Source organism: Perissodus microlepis, chromosome 6 (assembly GCF_051167445.1).
Source record: "Perissodus microlepis isolate ML-2025 ecotype Zambia chromosome 6, ASM5116744v1, whole genome shotgun sequence".
NCBI classification, from domain to species: Eukaryota; Metazoa; Chordata; class Actinopteri; order Cichliformes; family Cichlidae; genus Perissodus; species Perissodus microlepis.
The window spans coordinates 14064850-14082572 of record NC_140466.1 but is presented as its reverse complement, the minus strand read 5'-3'; the positions used below and the strand labels follow the sequence as shown (position 1 = coordinate 14082572).

Genomic DNA, 17723 nt, shown 5'->3' with positions numbered 1-17723 from the left:
ACCTGTATTTTAAAAATACGTATTTTAAAACACAGACCTTTTTTATAATGTAGTAAATACGTACACAGTAAACACAAAGTACAAAAAGTGTGGGTGCATATGCAAACACAATAAGTACATTTGATAATTGGACACAAAAAAAGAACAGGTGCCATTATTTTACAAATACATGTATTTGTATTTCAAGAAATTTATGTTTTCATCTGATTTTTGCCTTTGTCAACTTTGGTTTGTCTATTGCAAGTCGTTTGAGAAAGTGCACTCATTTCTTTGACTTTTTTTTTTTTGGGATGGTCATATTTGAACTAAAAGTTATGTACTGTAGCCAGTTTTCCCCCTAAATTAACCACTACCTTCTCCACCCTGTTTGTGGAGGGGAAGCATACCTAGACACACAGGCTAGGCAGGCTTTTTGGTGACACTAATTTAATACATCATTTTCAAGCATGTCACCCCTAAATATGATGTTCTCAGCATAACCCTAACACCAAGTCTTAACCCTTAAAAAGGCATATTTGCATTACTTTAAAGGAATGTAGTCACACGCGTTCTATGTTTGTCTTTGGTTTCCTGTGACAAATGAGTTCAGTCATTCATTCATTTTTAGATGAGCGGTTCTCGAGAAAGCTGCAGACTGCAGTCTGCCCATCCTGCACGTCTACGTTTTGAACAGATGCAGTCACACATCGAACACACACACACACACACACACATTCAGCAAGTTTATCGTTATAGCTGTCCTATATTTAGAACAGTAACTCGGTGTTTTCTTGTATGTTTAATGGGCATCTGTAAATTGTAGCTACAAAAAATAAGATAAGTTACACTCACTAAATAAGCTCTGCATTATTATTGTCGCAGCCACAGTCTCCACTGTAATTCATCCCAAAGATTAGCTGTTCTTTCGGGTCAGGACTCTGTGCAGGCCAGCCAAATACTTCCACATCAATCTCACTCATCCGTGTCTTTATGGACCTGGTGTGCAGTCATGTTGGAATAATGACAAATTGTTCAAATAAAGAGGGGAGCGTGAAATTGTCCAAATTGTCTTGATATGCTTAAGGATTCAGGTGCTTGAATTTATAAACCTGTGGCCATGGAAGCGATTTGAGCACCTGATTTAGATTGATGAGTGAATAGTTTGGGCAGTATAGTGCAGTTTTACTGTTCTTCAATCGTGGCATTTGTTTAGTCAGATTGAAGAAGTTCAGAACAACAACCCAGGTGTGGTTTTTCTCACATTTAGAAGCATGTTTAATTTAGTTCACACTCTTCTGATGAATCGGTCGTGAACTGTCAGTAGTAATAACGCTTCTCAATTCTTGGAAGTGAACCTACATATTTTATTCATAGCAGGTTGTCTGTGTTGTACAGGATCAAAAGAGAAGTCTACAATAAGCAGAGCTTCATGAGTTCTCACTGCAGCGTTGGAGGCATTGGTGTGTGCAGTCAGACAGCAGTGGCAGCAGCAGTTTTCTCCCTGTGGACCTTACCCAACATACGCAGCAATAGAACTTGATGTGCTGTCTGTAGCTCGAGTTCAGTGTCTCGTTCTCTCACCAGAGCTCACTGTAGGTACTGAGGCTCGCTGCAGCTTTGTGTCCGTAATGTCCCTCTCTGTCTAACTATGAAAAAATGCAAACAGTACAATACATTTCAAAGAAACCCTGTGAGACTTAGATATAGATGCAGGAGCTGAATACAAAACAAGAAGATGACTCTCTGTACATTATAGCAGTGAGTGCAGAAAGTTTTCTGTGCTTCGCCAGATTTCTATTCTCAGAAAAGGCTTCTCAAGTCATTCTTTGATACGCCGACAGCAGCAACCACAGTCCATTCAGGCTACAGCAGAGCAGCTGCTACACCTAAGAGTAAGTCAGTCTTTCCTAGTTTAAAAAAAATGTGGTTATGGGGTTTTTTTTAAGGTGGAAAACATTTACATTTCTTCCAAACAGCAGCAGTGTACACTTTTTCTTGTATATTGCTGCATTTTAGTTTTGTTTTTTGTGCTCTTGTCTTGTGACTTTACGTAAAAAAAAAAAAAAAAAAAAAAATTTGAACTAAAGGCCAGTTTGGATAACGTTAAGTATCTTACTTATTGGTTGTTTTCTAACCTCCCTTCCCCAATCTCACTCTAGGGCCTAAAATACACAGACAGACAGCTATTACATCCTCTTTCTCCTTTCACAACCTTTCCATTTATCTCTTAGCTCAGGATACAGTAAGGGCAACTGCGTAATATACATGCAGGGTGATTTCAATTCAAACCTCAGTGTCGTAAACTCTCTGCCTTACTTAATATAGATTTACAGAAGGCTAACCACTGCCACCTCCTCCTGCTCCTCAGCCTTCCACACCCTTTGTGGTTCTGGCTCAGCAGAAATTTGCTTGTGAGCTTGAGGAGCTTCCACTCGATTTACAAACCGCTTGAAGAGTTATCACCTCAGAAGGCACTAGACATACAGGTGGTATGGAGTGTGCACTCTTTAAAAGGTCATTGATAAATAAATTTATCAGGCGTAGCTTTCTGCCTAAACCAAAGTTGACATGAGCTTGGGAGATTAGATTGGAAAGACAAAATCAGTACTTTTTCTGGTACACTGAACTTGCTTGTGTGAGAAGGTGTGGGTCTTGTGTGCCAGCAGTATCAGGCTGCAGGTTATCATCAGTTCTTGCAGCAGCTCAGCTGCGCTTGATAAAGTGTGCTGCAGTAGGGCTGTCTTGTGCGGTGCCCAGATCAGTAATGATGCAAAGGTAACTGCAATTTCCGGGGAAATAGCTGACTAACCCACATACAGATGTTCCTCAGTGAAGAAGGTAGCTATCTGAGTTTTCGGACAGTTTTTATTCATCGATTTCTTACTTTATCCTCTCATTATTAAAGATTGTGGGAAAGATGTTAATGCACATGTTTTTGTTGGCTTAGCACCACCTTGACTCATCGTCTACCATGCTGCCCCATCTTGACTTTTTTTTTTGCATATTTTGTCTCACACAAAAATAACCCAGCTACATGCAAAATACAGTTTTTAAAGTTAGCTAACCCTGCCTATCCCTGTGTGGAAAAAATATTTGCTCAATAAACCTGCTCGCAGCAGCACGAACTGCAGTCAAGCATTTGCAATAACTGGCAATGAGCCTTTCAGTTTGTGGAAATGTTTTGTTTTCAGACACATTGGAGGGTTTTCAAGCATGAGCGGCCCATTTAAGGTCATGTGAAATCAGATTTAATTTTAATTCTTTAATTAGGCTATTCCAATTTGATTTTGATTTTTGTTTTTTGTGAGCCATTCATAGGTGGCCTTGCTTGTGTGTTTTTATGCTTCATTGTCCTGCTGCATAACTTAAGTGCACTTGACCTTCAGGGCCAGACATTCTCCTTCAGGATTTTATGGTAGAGAGCAGAAGTTGTGATTACATCAACATCTGAAGCAGCAAAGCAGCCCCTGACCATCACACGGCCACCACCTGGGATGATTGTTACTTGTGTTGTATTTTGAGATCTACTTCACTTTGTTAGATAGATTATATTTAACTGATTTGTCAATTGAGCAGGCCTAGCAGTAATCAAGTCTGGTTGCGGCTTTTTGAAAATAAACAGCCTTTTTCCACAAAAAAAAAAAAAAAAAAAAAAAGAGTTATCACCTCAGTGCAGCTAAGTGCTCCTGCAGTTAGCTCCAGTCAGACGAGATGTGGTTTCTTTAAAGGCAGAGCCTATGATTCAGTTTCATAAGGAAAGTCTTAACCTAAAATATCACTTTAAAATATTCTGTCAAGGCCTTTAATGAACACTTTGTTTTCTGAAGCATGGAAAGTTTCATTTAATCAATTTGTAAACACAGACGGTAAAGCTGAGTATACACTGTGCTGATGAAAGATGACTAGCGTGAAAGATACTGTTTGCCGTGGCTTCAAAACTCACACAGTCTCCTGTATGAGGTCGATCTTTCTACAAAAAGAATTTCAAACAATGGCAGAAATTTGGGATGATCAACTCACAATATGACTGCTACTACAATCTACAGCTGTTAACCAGCCAATAGGAAAGCAGCAAGCATGCAATAGTGTGATGAACGTCACAAAGACACAAACAATAACAAACTCAAATGGAATGTATTGTAGTAAAATATGCAAAACCAAGTGTTTGGAATTCCAACAAAGAAGAAAATCTAGTTTAGGTTTGGTATCGGAAGCTCGTCTGCACGATATGTCATTTAACACTTATCCAAAGTTGCCATGCTAAAGAAGACAAATAGTTGAGGAACTGTTCCCATGATGGAGCCCACAGTTCAGCTGGGATTATAAACCATACCATATACATGCAACAAACTCGATGTCCTAACAGTTTATTAGCTTATTATGTGCCACAGTTTGTCTTGTAATGAATTTATAGGATCCTTATAAGTATACTTATAGGATTTTGCACATTGATTTGACTCCAAAAACATAATTAATGGCAACATGGAGAATATGGTGATTTTTGCACCCTTTTCATTAAGGCTCTCATTTTGTTCAGTATTGAGATCACGTTTATTTATCATGACTATTTATTGATTTTAATGACATCTCATGTAAACAGAACACTGCTCTCACGTCTTCACATCTAAATTTTGTATTAAAAAAAAATGGTCATCCTTATTCACATAGCTTCTTAGGTAGGTAGATGGATAGATATTTTGGCGAAGGTATGTGTTTGTTGGAAAACACATCTTTGGCCAAATGGGTGCGATTGGTTGGCGGATTCAGTGCATCTTTGCGAGCTGGATGGATACACGGATGCGCTGCTCTTGTTTGCCAGTCAGTTGAGTCTGTCCACCTGCAGTTAGCGTTTTCAGTGGGAGAAACATTTTGTCACTCGTCCTTGTGATGACTTCAGTGAACAGAATAAACTTTCTGGGATTTCCTTACCTGGATGATTGAGCATGTATTTTCAAAACCTACACAGGCTTATTTTGATGGATGTCTGAGGTGATGGTAGTTAATTAATGGTAGCAACCACTTCATTGTTTTTCTTGGGCTTCATGCATTAATTACAGTGCAGTTTGTGGTATGTTTTCAGGTGGTTCTATCTAATCTGAAGTATTTCCAAACAAGCTTGTCAAGCCCTGTTGTTCTGTTTGTATATCTGTCTTTTAATTTGTTCTTACTTATCTAGACTAGTCCAGGAACAGCTGTGATTGTCACATGCAGGCTTATGCTGATTTAGAAAACCCTTGAGTTTCTGTTGCGTTGCGTTTTATGTAGAAGTAGGTGCATTTTAAATTTCGCTCCATCATGCTCATTTAATCGTGGGAAGCCAAAATCATGAATGAGATTAAAATTCAATTAGTTGTAGAACCCTAGAAACATTTCTGTCAGATGTAGTCACTGAAGTGGCTTCCACTATTTATTTAATTTTTGTTTCACCTCATGTTTTGGTAGGCTACGTTAAAATAAAAAACCCATTAGAGCGACATAAGAGAATTACTGATTTTGAAATAGTTTAACTCATTGAATCTGTCACATTACGCAGAGCTGGAAGAGCACGTATTGTGTCAAATACAGTACGAAATAGATGTTAATCCAATAATCTCTTAAATGTGGAAACTGGATTCCTTCCTAATGGGTGTTGTCAAGGCTTAGAGTGCAAATCTGCACTGAGCAACAGGCAGAAGTGTGAGCACAGCCTGTGGTGTATCTGTCCTTCTACATGTTCTTTAGGTGAATTTTATGCATTAATATAAACTACCAAAAAAGGTCATGTAATGTTGTCTGGGATTTCATAGACTCTTCTGTGGGTTAATTTAACACAAATATATGTAAATATATGTAGTTACCTATCTCTTAGTTTTGAATTATAATGTTGTTTTTTTTAACTTCTTGGCTAGTTGTAATCATTGTCTGAATCATGGTCATCTTTTCCTATATGTGAAACGGACATTAAGACTTAGAGCAAAATATAACCCGATGTCTCATCTCTCTCTTTAAATCCCCAGTTTTCACTGAGGTTTGACAGTTTGACTGGTCCCATCTGCAGATTTATGCTGGCCGAGATGCGGGCTCAGCAAAGCGTAATGAAAAGCTCGGAATTTTTCATCAAAAATTGCAACATTATAATTTCTTAATCACAGACAGTTGATGCTTTGTCATACTTCACTGCTGAAGGGGAACTGAGATACCGGAACTACTGACTGATGAGTGCAAGTCATCACTGTTAGTCAGACTGAGTCGTAGAGCAGTGATCACACTTCAAACAGAAACAGTGACCATGTAAGGTCATAGAAATAACGAAGATGCAGCTTGATGAATATCCCTGTGTCCCTTCCTAAATACAAACACTGAATTTATATAACCCAGTTTTTAAACTTGGAATTAAAAAGAGTATTAAAAAGACTGGAGAAGTTTTCACAAAAAAATTGGAATAAGTGCATGTGAAGTTTACCATGAAACATTCATGTCTGTGTCTGGTTTATACAAGCAGATACAGCAGGAAAAAGAAAAAGGAAGCTGTCTGTTCTCACACTATATATGCACCCAGAAAGCTACTATAAGGAACCTTCCCAGAAAATGTGTTGTTTTTTTTTAATGTTTTTTCTTTTCTTTTTTTACTGCTCCTGGGTTTTCCCTTTCATTTAGGTTGTTATTTCCTGTGGCGAATAGCTCAGTAGTGATTATTCCATTAAGATCTGGGACGGTTCCAATGCTTTTGGTTTGAAGAGAGCAGATGAGACGTCTGTAATCACAGATCAAGTAAACGTAGTTGAAGCGCAGAGCATAGCTTTGTTGTTGCAAGTTTCCTGTCATTTTGTATCTTGATTGTTGTTTGTGAGGTTACTTTTTAATTTACACAGTTCCCTTAATCGCCTCATCCAAGATGCTGAGTTTCTTTTTTCACCAATTTTCACCAATTGTGTGAAGATGTTCCAGTTTGACTTCTGCTGCAGTTGTTAATTTTTTTTTGATTTATTATTTTTTTTATGATAAGAAATTGATTGGCATTTGCATCAGCAGGGCTTTCATCAGGACTATACAGATCGACAGCAAATAAACAAACACGACGCTTATCTGCTGTCATAAAACTCCAACCAGTAGATTGTTTAGAAAAAAAAAAGAAAAAAATATATATATTTGCTACAGTCTTTTGCATCTTATATTAGATGTTTTGGCTCAGTGCCATGTTGCTGCTGCAGCAGAGTTAATGATAGAGGAGGAAACCCGGAGCGTGGACAGACAGACGAGAAGATAGTGTCCTCTGGAATGTTTGTAGAAGAGGAGGGGTGCCACACAGGAAGTGGCATAGGACTGGGTTTAGCCAGCAAGAACTGCTGTGTGGGTGTTGGGATGCACACACACACACACACACACACACACACACACACACACACACACACACACACACACACACACACACACACACACACACACACACACACACACACACAGACCAAGGTCAGGGCGTTCGGTGCCAGCTGTCGTGCAGCTGATTCATGAGGGCACTTTCTTGTCTTTCCCTCAGGAGTCCAGTCGCTATGATTTTGAGATTACTGCATCTAAATGATACAAGGAAATGTGACGTTAACGCTCTGCATTTATAAAAAGACATAACCAGCCTTTCTTGAATGCCAGTTTATAGACTAATGTGATTATTGTGTACCGTTACATACAGGTTTTACCTGCCATTACTGTTACCTGAAGGACCTTCTGCTAACCCGAAAAAGAAAAAAGAGAAGTGTAAATGTATTATTTTTTTAATTTATATGCTCTCATTTTATATGAGCTCAGAGTGATAGGCTGATACGTTTTGCTTTCATTTAGTCACAATAGTTTCCCTCCCTGTATGTGTGTGTCTGCATATGTAAACCCTCTTCTCAGATACATGAAGCAGAGCCCAGTGAAGTGAAGATAACCTAAAGTAATTAAGGTTATGTTACTGTGAAGGTAATAAAACAACGGAGAGAGTAAGAAAAAAGTATTCCTGTTTCCTGGATCCATCCATCCCACAAAGCATCAGCTCAGGGGAAACCCTGCACTTAATTGTGCACAGTTCACTTGTTCAGGCTCGGCCTTGGCCACTGGAGCGCCTTGAGGCGACTGTTGTTGTGATTTGGCGCTATATAAATTGAATTGAATTGAATTGGAGCTTATTGTACCAATGCTTTGGTGGAATTGCAAGCATTATCTTGCAATTCCACCAAAATGTGGTGTGGCTCATTTCTGAAGTGACACAGAAACTGCTCTCACACCGGTCAGAGTAGTCCTGGGTGTATTTTCAGCAGAAGCCTTGTCAGTTTGCACAGAGAGGACGAGGAGTCAGCAGGTCAGAGGAAGGATAGAGAGTCTGGTCGATTAACAAAACAGAGGAACCTGTGCATGTATTCCTGGAATTACTACAATCAAGGACACGGGTATTGAGTAATGAGTAATTATGATGGTCTATCAGTTCTTCTGCTTTACTGAAATAAAAGGAAAAAATTGAATTCTTGGGAAAAAATGAGAAGTAATTAAAATGAAATTGCACACTTAAAGTGAAAATATACAGAAAACCATGTCATATTACTTCTTAAATCAAGTCCCCAACCTCTCCTTAGTGTCTAGAGCACTGATGACCTTATACAGGAAAATAATAGTGGGGATAGTGTGGGTTGTCCTCTATTAATGGATAAAGTTTTATTTGTCACTAAAATACTTAATATATTTAAAATTACTCACTTTGGGGATTCTGATTCATGTTGATTTATTATACTGTGATTTAAATGTAGCTGAGCATTGTGACACTTGTATTTTTCCTTTATTTACCATTTCCTTCTGAGTTATTCCAACAAACAAATAATGAGATAACAAATGAGAATAAATTAAACAAGCAAATATACTCAGGTGTGTCTATTGGCTCTAAATCACGAGCAAAGATCGAGCTTTGATCCCACAGCACCACATAGTCCAGATTCCAGAATTACCGGTTTAATCCACAGATGCTGCAATATTACTTAGATACTGCTGCCACTTTATTAGCACTGTGTATAAAGTTATGGCAATGGTTCAGTTCAGGAATACTGAAAAAAGACTTAACGCCTGAAGAGTTCACCTCAGGTCAAACTGTTAAGGTGCCGTAACGTGTAAACGTCTTTCCGACCGGTTTCTCTGCATTCCAGCAGTATCACTGTGTAACCTGGTGCCCATTAAAACCCATCCTGTCAGTTAGGTTTTTAACCAGTTAGACACACTCATCACTAAAGCATTTTCAGTTGCTCAGACGTCAGACGTGCTAGGATGAAAATCCAATCAACTGCAATGCAAAATGTGGGGATTCTCAGGAATATCACTGTAGGGTTTTTGGATATTGAGTTGAAACAATATAGCATGACACACAGACTTTTTTTATTGGATCACACTATTTTTAGAAGAGTTTACTCCCCCCCCCCCCCCCCCCCCCGTACCTGTTTGTAAAATGATCCCTTAGCTGCAGCTTGTCAAATGTAGCGGATAACTTCACCAGAGCTTTTTTTTTGCCTTTTATTTTAAACATTTCCCATCTGACCTCCAACAAAAACACACTGAAAGGGAGAGGAGAAATGAGATGGAAAATTCATGAAGTAGTTTGCTTATGGGTTTTGTGTGGGGAGGCAAGAAATGTTCTTTCTATAACTTTCTAAAACATTTGAGATATCACCATGATATCGTCTTTCGTTTCTCTCTCAGAGCTCGTATCGTACTTTGCATATTAAGTAATAATCTTTCAGATAAAATGGACCTTTTAGGCTAATGTGTAATTTTTATATATTATATTATATTATATTATATTATACAAATGAGCACTTATTTACCTTATACAGGTAAATACAAAATCCAGTCAGTCAGTTCTTTCCCTTTAAGTCAGCGTTCCTTTAACTGGGCCTTCATAAGAACTGCAGGTGGATGCTGCTGCTCTGATTAGAGTCAGAGCTCTTCAAAGGACGTCCCCTCTCACTGCCATCACGAGGATTCGAGTTTTAAAAACTGACTGAAAGAGCACTCTGAAAAGATTGCATTCAGGATTGCTGTACCTAATTAGTCCTCCTCAGAGGAACAGAAGGCCAGCAGCAGTTCCTCTCTGTTTTTTTAAGCCCCCACACCCAGTCTTCTTCACTGTGTTAAAAAGATCACTGTGAGATCTTTGTAACCCTCTGATAACTGTTTCAATCCCTAATTTGCATCAACCCCCCAAATTTAGCAAAGAGCTCAGAGCTGTGCACATTCATCTTGAGATGCAAGCTGTGTCATTGGACTAAGTTAGTGTGTGCCACTGACCTTTGTTTCTGCTTGCGTCCACAAATTTTTCTGTCAGGTCTGTGCACAAAGTCTCCTTATCAGTGGGTGCTTAAGTAAATGAGCTGTATTTCATAGCAGCTGCAGGTACATTACAGGTAATATCACAAAATTAAATTCAGATTAAATAAAGTACATTTATCACATTAAAAGAATGCACAAAATTTGCAAAAGATCAGCTGATGCAGAAAAAATACCAAAAACAGTGGGTCAACACATGCATGCATCAGCCAAAAATCAGTTCACATTAATGTGCAGAACATTCAAGGCTCTAGTTCATGCTGGAAGTGTTTCTGTGTATGGCCCATGTTTCTGTCGCTGAAGGCATTCATTATCATGACCTTTTATCCCGCTGGGTCTATGCAGGCGATTCAGGCTTGCACTCCATCGGTTCCTTCCTGTTGCGGTATTAATGAAATATTTTAGCAGTAACAATCGTTTTGCACCTCCATCCTCTCCTTTACACGAGGTCAAAGCTGGTTAGGAGAGATAAGGCTACTGTTTGTGTGTGCATCTCCAAATATACCAGTGTGCAGATTCCCAGGTGTCCTGGCTTCTGGCTTTTCTTATGTAGGAACATTTAGTGCTGTGTCTTTTGTGTTTAATATTTTATGACATCTCAACACAAACTACTTCCTTTCTTGGTACAATGTGTGTACCTTTATTGAAATGTCTAAATGCTAGGGGGTAACCTTATTATTAGCCAACTCAATGCAAATTTGCATTTCAGCTTGGCACAGTGGATGTAAACGCATTACCCTGATTAACCTTGCATCTTGTGTGCATAAAAAAATAAAAATAAAACAAAAACTATTCATCTCTCCATCTCTGTTTTTTCATTTTATTCACAAGCATTTTTTTTTATGGCACTACAGAACACATACATCATCCTGCCAGGCCGTCCTCCCACTGGTGCTGAAGGGGCACAAAACACTAAAGAAAACAAGGCGAGAATTATGATGGTCTATCAAAGATAAAGTATAACACAGAGACGTGCGCAGTATGAAAAATATCCGATATAAAGCCGTCGTGAATTCAGAAATTTTCTTTAAATCATTTCTCAAAGAAGCGGTCAAGTTCCAGTTTCCCAGTATACAATTTGTGGTGTATCTTCAAACCCGTCGTACTTATTCTGATCATATTTGTGGATTCCTTTAGTTACATTTTCTTTCCTCTGCATTGTAGGGGTGTTGATGAGCCAAATGTCCCACCCGTGCCAGATGATGCTGCTGGTGAACCCACAGAGTGGGAAAGGACAAGCACTCACGCTGTACAACAACCACATCCAACGAATGCTGAATGAAGCCGGCATTAAGCACACTCTGGTTATCACGGGTGAGTCGCAGGCACATATTCTACGCTCATTTTGGTTTGATTTTTAATAGATGTTTATTAAAAAGAACTTCACATGTGCACTTTGAGAGCAGAGCTGCAAACAAACAAAATAAATCAGTCAAGCTTTTTATTCCCAGAGAATTCAATAACTGTAACTAATTCATTCAAGTCTGAAAAAGACTTGAAAATGTAAATTAATATTCAATATTTTTGTCTGACTTACCCTCATTTGAAAAGCGAGACAGACACTTGATTTGTGCCTGATGGATTGATGAGTATCTGACTTTTAAGATAAATTGGTAATACTTAATGAATCCATCCAAGGAGGAAAAAGTCCTTGAGTAAGATCTGTTTGCTCCACAGGACTGAAAGAAATCATCTATTATACATGAATCAAATCATCTTCTGGGATATTTGAATTGCTGGCTCAGTTGACTGAGTGCTTAATAAAATAACGGAATAAAAAGACACTGAATTGGGAACGTTTATGTGGTTAGCTTAAAGATTCACAGTCAGCTGGTGGAGTCTGCACAGAGTTTACATGTTCTTCCTCCCACAGTTAAAAATGTTGTGTATGAGGATTATTGGCGAGTCTAAATTGGCTGGTGCTTGGATGCCATCTTTGCCCAGATCGTTTTTGCTGTTGAATCATGAACTCTGACCTTAACCGAGGCAAGTGAGGCCTGCAGTTTTTAGATGTTGTCCTGGGTTCTTTTGTAACCTCCTGGATAAGTCATTGATGCGGGGATGCAGTCTTAGAGTAATTTTGGAAGGCCAGCCCCCCCGGGAAGGTTCATCACTGTTCCATTTGTGGATAATGGCACTCACCATGGTTCGCTGGAGTCCCAAAGCCTTAGAAATTGCTTTGTAGACCTTTCCAGACTGATTCCAATGACTTTGTTTCTCAGCTGTTTCTTTGCATGATGTGTTGCTCTTTGTCAGATGTGCCGCTCTTTGGAGTGATTTCTTGAGTCTGGCACTAATCAGACCTGAATTTGACTACTGAAAATCAGCTTTCCTAAAAACTGCGTTAATCACACTTAATTCCTGATTTAAGAGTGGCAAATACTTTTTCACAGCGCTGTACAGGGGAGTTATCAGGTGTGGGTTTTGATGTTTATGGGCTGATAATTTTATTGTATATCTTCGGACCACCTTCAGATCTGGTGGGTTTTTTAAAAGGAAGTTCCATTCTCTTCCCTTGACCCTGTGCCTCTTCTCCAGTGTGTCAGAACCGTTATTCTTTAGCTTAATTTTCAGTAAGTGGATAAAATTACAGGGAGACACAGCTGGTGATTAGGCAGGTAGTGAGCAGCAATGATGTTGGTGTGGCCAGAAAAGTCACAGTGACACGCTAAATGTTCATCCTCAGCACCCTAAAGAAACTGCAGTGAATTGGAGGACTAATTCATGGAGCAAAACATAGTCAGTGTATTAAAAAAAAAAAAAGATAAGCAGATTTGTCTTGGCATCTCTTTTTAGCTGAGACGCTGAATTTATGCTTAGGCCTAGACGTGGGTTTGATCATTTTAAAAGAGAAGTGGATGCTTAAAGTTTGTGGTGAAATCACATTGGGAGGGAACATTGCGAGTGGTCATAATAGGATTTCCAGGGAGGAATCTAAAAATAGCAGATGCATTGATATCGGTCCGGAGGAGGGTGAGTCAATGATCTTAAACAGGCCAGGTTTGTAATTTTTATGGCTGTATTGCTGTAACTTTTTAATCACACCTCATAGTGTAGCAGTGCATACTTACAAGTCAACCTCCCACTAGCAGGATGAGTCAATGATAACACCAACCAACACACACAGCTCAGCAAAGGCCACACCTCCATTCATGGATCTGCTTTTCTTTCCCTCTCTCTGTCTCTCTATCTACTGCTGCCCAAATCCTCTTGTTTTCATGCTGCTGCCACCATTATGTTGACCAACTGCCTCTGAACTGTAAGCATGCTGTGCTGTTATGTAATAACTTTGTGTGCACACACTCAAATACACATATGGATAAAAACAGGTCCATCATAAACACACACACATTCACACAAAATCCCCTTTAGCTGTAATGTGCTTTGATATAATCTCACGGGCCCCAATTCTGACATGTTCACCGTTGACTCTGTAATCTACTCTGGATAGTAATGATCTTATAGTGCGTTATTAGAAACTCATCTAAAACTGTATCATGGCAGACAGATAATTCATCAAATCAGTGGAGTTTTTTCTTTTCTTTGAGTGTCTGTGTTTGTTCATGAATCAGTGTCGTGTAGGTTAACAGACAAAAAAAAAGTGGTTTTCATCACAGTCGGCGGTGCACCAAGAAAGAAAGGAGGGCAGACGGAGAGCAAATCAAAGTCAGGAAGAAAGAAGAAGAAATCCTCTTACGGTGCCGTGCAGAGAATGTCGAAAAGACAAAAGACTTTTTATGATTTCAGAGATGTACTTTTAGACAAGTTAATCCCGGAGAACGAATAAGAATAGATTAATCCTCAAATCAACATCTATGTAACAGCATGGCCACTGACAGGAGAACTTGATTACAACAGCGATGGACAATCTGATCAACTTCTGAAATAAATGTTTCTCTCTAATCTCTCTCAAATAGCCTAGAATTATGTCTCAGTACTAAATATCTCCACCAGGCATGTTCAGAGACCAGAGATCAGGTGGTTAAAGACAAAACGTCATTAAACAGGGCAAAATAGTTTGTGAGCACGATCCACAAATAGCACTGTGGGTAGTTTTACAGGTGATTTACAAACGTTGTAATGCTTTCCTAACCAAGGTGTAGTCAGTCCAGTTTAAAGTGCAAAAAGTAGCACAACCCTTTTTTCTGCTTTAAAGATCTGCATGATTATCAGTAAAAATGTTGTAAGTGTTAGTAAATCAGTTTGCACGCTTGATTTAAACATTTTTTCCCTTTATGTTGCTCCTTCAGAAAGAGTTTGCAGAAATGCATATGCAACAGGGTCAGTTGCAAGAATCTCTGCGTTCCCCTCTTACGCACTCTCATTATAATAGACGATAGTACCTTTTTTTTTCCTTGCCAAAACCCAGTTTTGTTACTAAATCTGCCCCATAATGTTTTGGTGAAAATCCGTTCCTGTTGTAGTATCTGTACACTGGCATTCACAGTTTTTTGTGTACTTTGTGAACCTTTTATGATTTTTCAGCAGGTGAACGTAAAATCAGTGTTTTCAAACTCTGAACATACTTAATTTTGCACACTCAAGGTGGAACATCACAGTGAACGAGCGGTGACCGAAACTCATTTTTGAGTTACTTTAACTTTAAGTTCAAAGTTCAAAGTAAGGGCGGACGATATGGCCTCAATATTAGATCGTAATATCCCTTAAAGCCATCCTTTACGACCATGTAACCACGTCAGTAATAAGGACTTACTGCTTGCCTTTCCTCTCATATGGAATGCAACTACTGACGCTCAGTTGAGTCATTTATTTACATTTGGTCCACACCTTACCTGTGCCTGACGTGTGATTCTTCCTCATTCCTGGGTGTGTCTCTTTGTTTGTCTGACATTTTTACATTATTCATATATTTATGCCTCTTTGCGATATGATATGGCACAGTCCTAGTTCAAAGATCACTGGAATATAACAACTGCTAATCTGCTGGGTTTTTTTTTAAAAAAAGAAAGAAAGAAAAACAGAAAAAGAGTGTTAACTAAGGTGCAGCGTCCTGAGTTGAAAGATGAAACCAAAACAAAAGTGCCAAAAACTGCAGCTCCTCTTGTGGCAACTTGAGGCTGGTTTCAAAAGAGAGTCAATCACCACAGATTCCCATGTTAAAATATCCCACTCTGCTGCATTAAAAAGCCTTGATGACAGCCGTGTCCAAAATACTGTACTGGCCTCTGGACTCTGCTAAGCCTCATCCACTAGTTCCAGTCATTACATTAGAGCTCCTTCACTACCTGTGACTATTTTGTATTATTATATGTTTTCCTGTCATTTAAGAAGGAATTAAAAAGCGGTCAATTTAAGTTGTTTATACCCATGTGTTAGCTCATTGCCTGTGAAAAATATGCTTTATAGTGTGTTTTCTGGCACCCTTACTTTGTAACAGCATGTTTGTCTGTTCCTGTGTGTTACTGGCATCTGTATGAAGCATACGGCTGGAAGCGTTTGTGGATGCTCTTGTAAGCAGATATTAACAAAAGTGGACAGAGTCATTATTGAATCTTGCTGTGTGGCAGCTGCGGGCACTGCCAGGGGTGGAGGATGGATGAAGGATGACTGCACTGCTGTGGGGGTCCAGTGTAGAGGAGAGAGTGTGTTGTTCTGTCTGTGGTTGTGTTCTTGTTAGTGCACATGTGAAGAAGGCCTGCTGATTCCTCACAGGCACTCTGAGATGACTGTCAGACAGTATTAATTAAACAATGTCATGCTTTTCTGCTCCGGCTCATAAACTCAATACAGATTACAAATATTTACCAGAAGAGATGGCTATTCCCTGAAACTGCTCTGTTGCTTTTTCTGTCCTTCTTGTTCAGTCTTTTGTTCTTTCATTTATGACAGCACTCGTCATGCTCTTTTGAAATCTGCTGTACATCTCGGAGCTCTTATTCTCTGTTGTGACCCACGTGAGGATGTTAAAACATTTATTGCATGGACACTAGAAGAAAGGGCAACGAGAGAGCAGGAATTTTCCTAGATCTCACAAAATGTTGAAAGGAAACCGTTTAAAAATCTATCACAGCCTCCTGTTAAGCAACAATCCAGGAAATCACACTGGAGCTCTGCAATAAAGCTGCACAAAGCGAGTGACATTTTGACAGCTGCTGTAGACAAGTAAAAGGCTCAAAATAGTAAGGAGACATTGATCTCAAATGCCAGAAATCCTGGGAGATAACACAGCATACCCGGGTACAAAATTGGCTGGGCAGTGATGCTTAAAGGGGAGTGCTGCCAATTTTACACATGAAGATACATATTACAGTGTTTGACAGTCCATATTTTGTGGCGACTCTCAGGAGGGACCAGAAATGAACCCTTTAAAGTCTGAACGATGAAATAACTGACAGAAAAGTAGTTTGTCTGACAAATTTAAAAATATTCATTTGCTTTTCTTTTCTTCTTCTTCTTTTTTTTTTTGGTCTTAAAAATGTCTTGTGCAATTTATTTAGATTTTTACTGCTTTACTCATGTCTCCTAAACCACAACCAATCTAATATTATCAGACTGTTAATCTGGAATACTGAAATACTCTGAAAATCAGTTAAGAAAACATTTCTCACCGATCGATTCTTTTTTAAATTGTATTTGTTATTTTGCTGTAAATAAGCAGAAAAGATGAAACTCTACAGTCTATGTCTATACTTTATCCTCTATACTCTAGCGTTCATGGAGGCACTCATTTTTAGGCTTTGAGAGCTGCGTAGCCAGTGTAGATAACAATTGTGGGAATACTTGTTTGATATGGAGGTTTCCACTTAACCACGACATAGTTTGTGTTAAGCTGCAACTAACTTGTAAAGTTGGTCCACAGCTTTACTGTCACTGAGTTGAGGTACGTTTTCCTCGGACACACGGAGAAGAGGGCGGTGGTGTTTAAACTCCTGTTGGCTAATCTTGCTTGAGGCCGAACTGAGGGCGGGAAATGTCTGTCAGCCCATCTGTGTCTCCATGGATCTGCGATGAGATGTTTTTCTGTTACTGTTACTACAACCTCAGAAGTGCTGGGTCAGTGGAGTGAAAGCCAATAATTAAACAGAGTCTGTGTGTGTGTGTGTGTGTGAGAGAGAGAGAGGGGGGGGGGGGATGTAGTTTTTACAATTGTGTGTGTGTGTACAAACTTTGGGTGACTTCACCGCCAGGCCGCTCCCGGCAGCTGACAAAGCTGTCGCAGTGTTTAGTGTTTCCTGCTCTACACACACACACACACACACGTTCGGTATGTTGTGCTGTTTAACTCTCATCACCTGCTGTCATGTTGCTGGAGGAGTGCAGCTGCTTAAAGATTGCTGCGGGCAGGAAACGTAAAAAGCAAGGTGGAGGTTCATTAAGCTGCCTTTAGCTGGAAGATTAAGGTCGACAGGAGGACGAGGCTTTCTGTTACCTTACATGCACTTAAACCATCACAACAGAGG

At 39.3% G+C, this 17723-nt stretch overlaps 1 protein-coding gene across 1 annotated transcript in view; it reads left to right on the top strand.

Moving 5' to 3' along the window:
• Nucleotides 1-17723, top strand: part of LOC146385287 (sphingosine kinase 1-like) — a 43841-nt gene that overhangs the window by 8702 nt on the left and 17416 nt on the right. The window contains exon 2 of the mRNA XM_084930931.1: nt 11467-11616. Coding sequence (XP_084787057.1) covers nt 11467-11616 — 150 coding nt within the window. The remainder of the gene's footprint in view (nt 1-11466; nt 11617-17723) is intronic.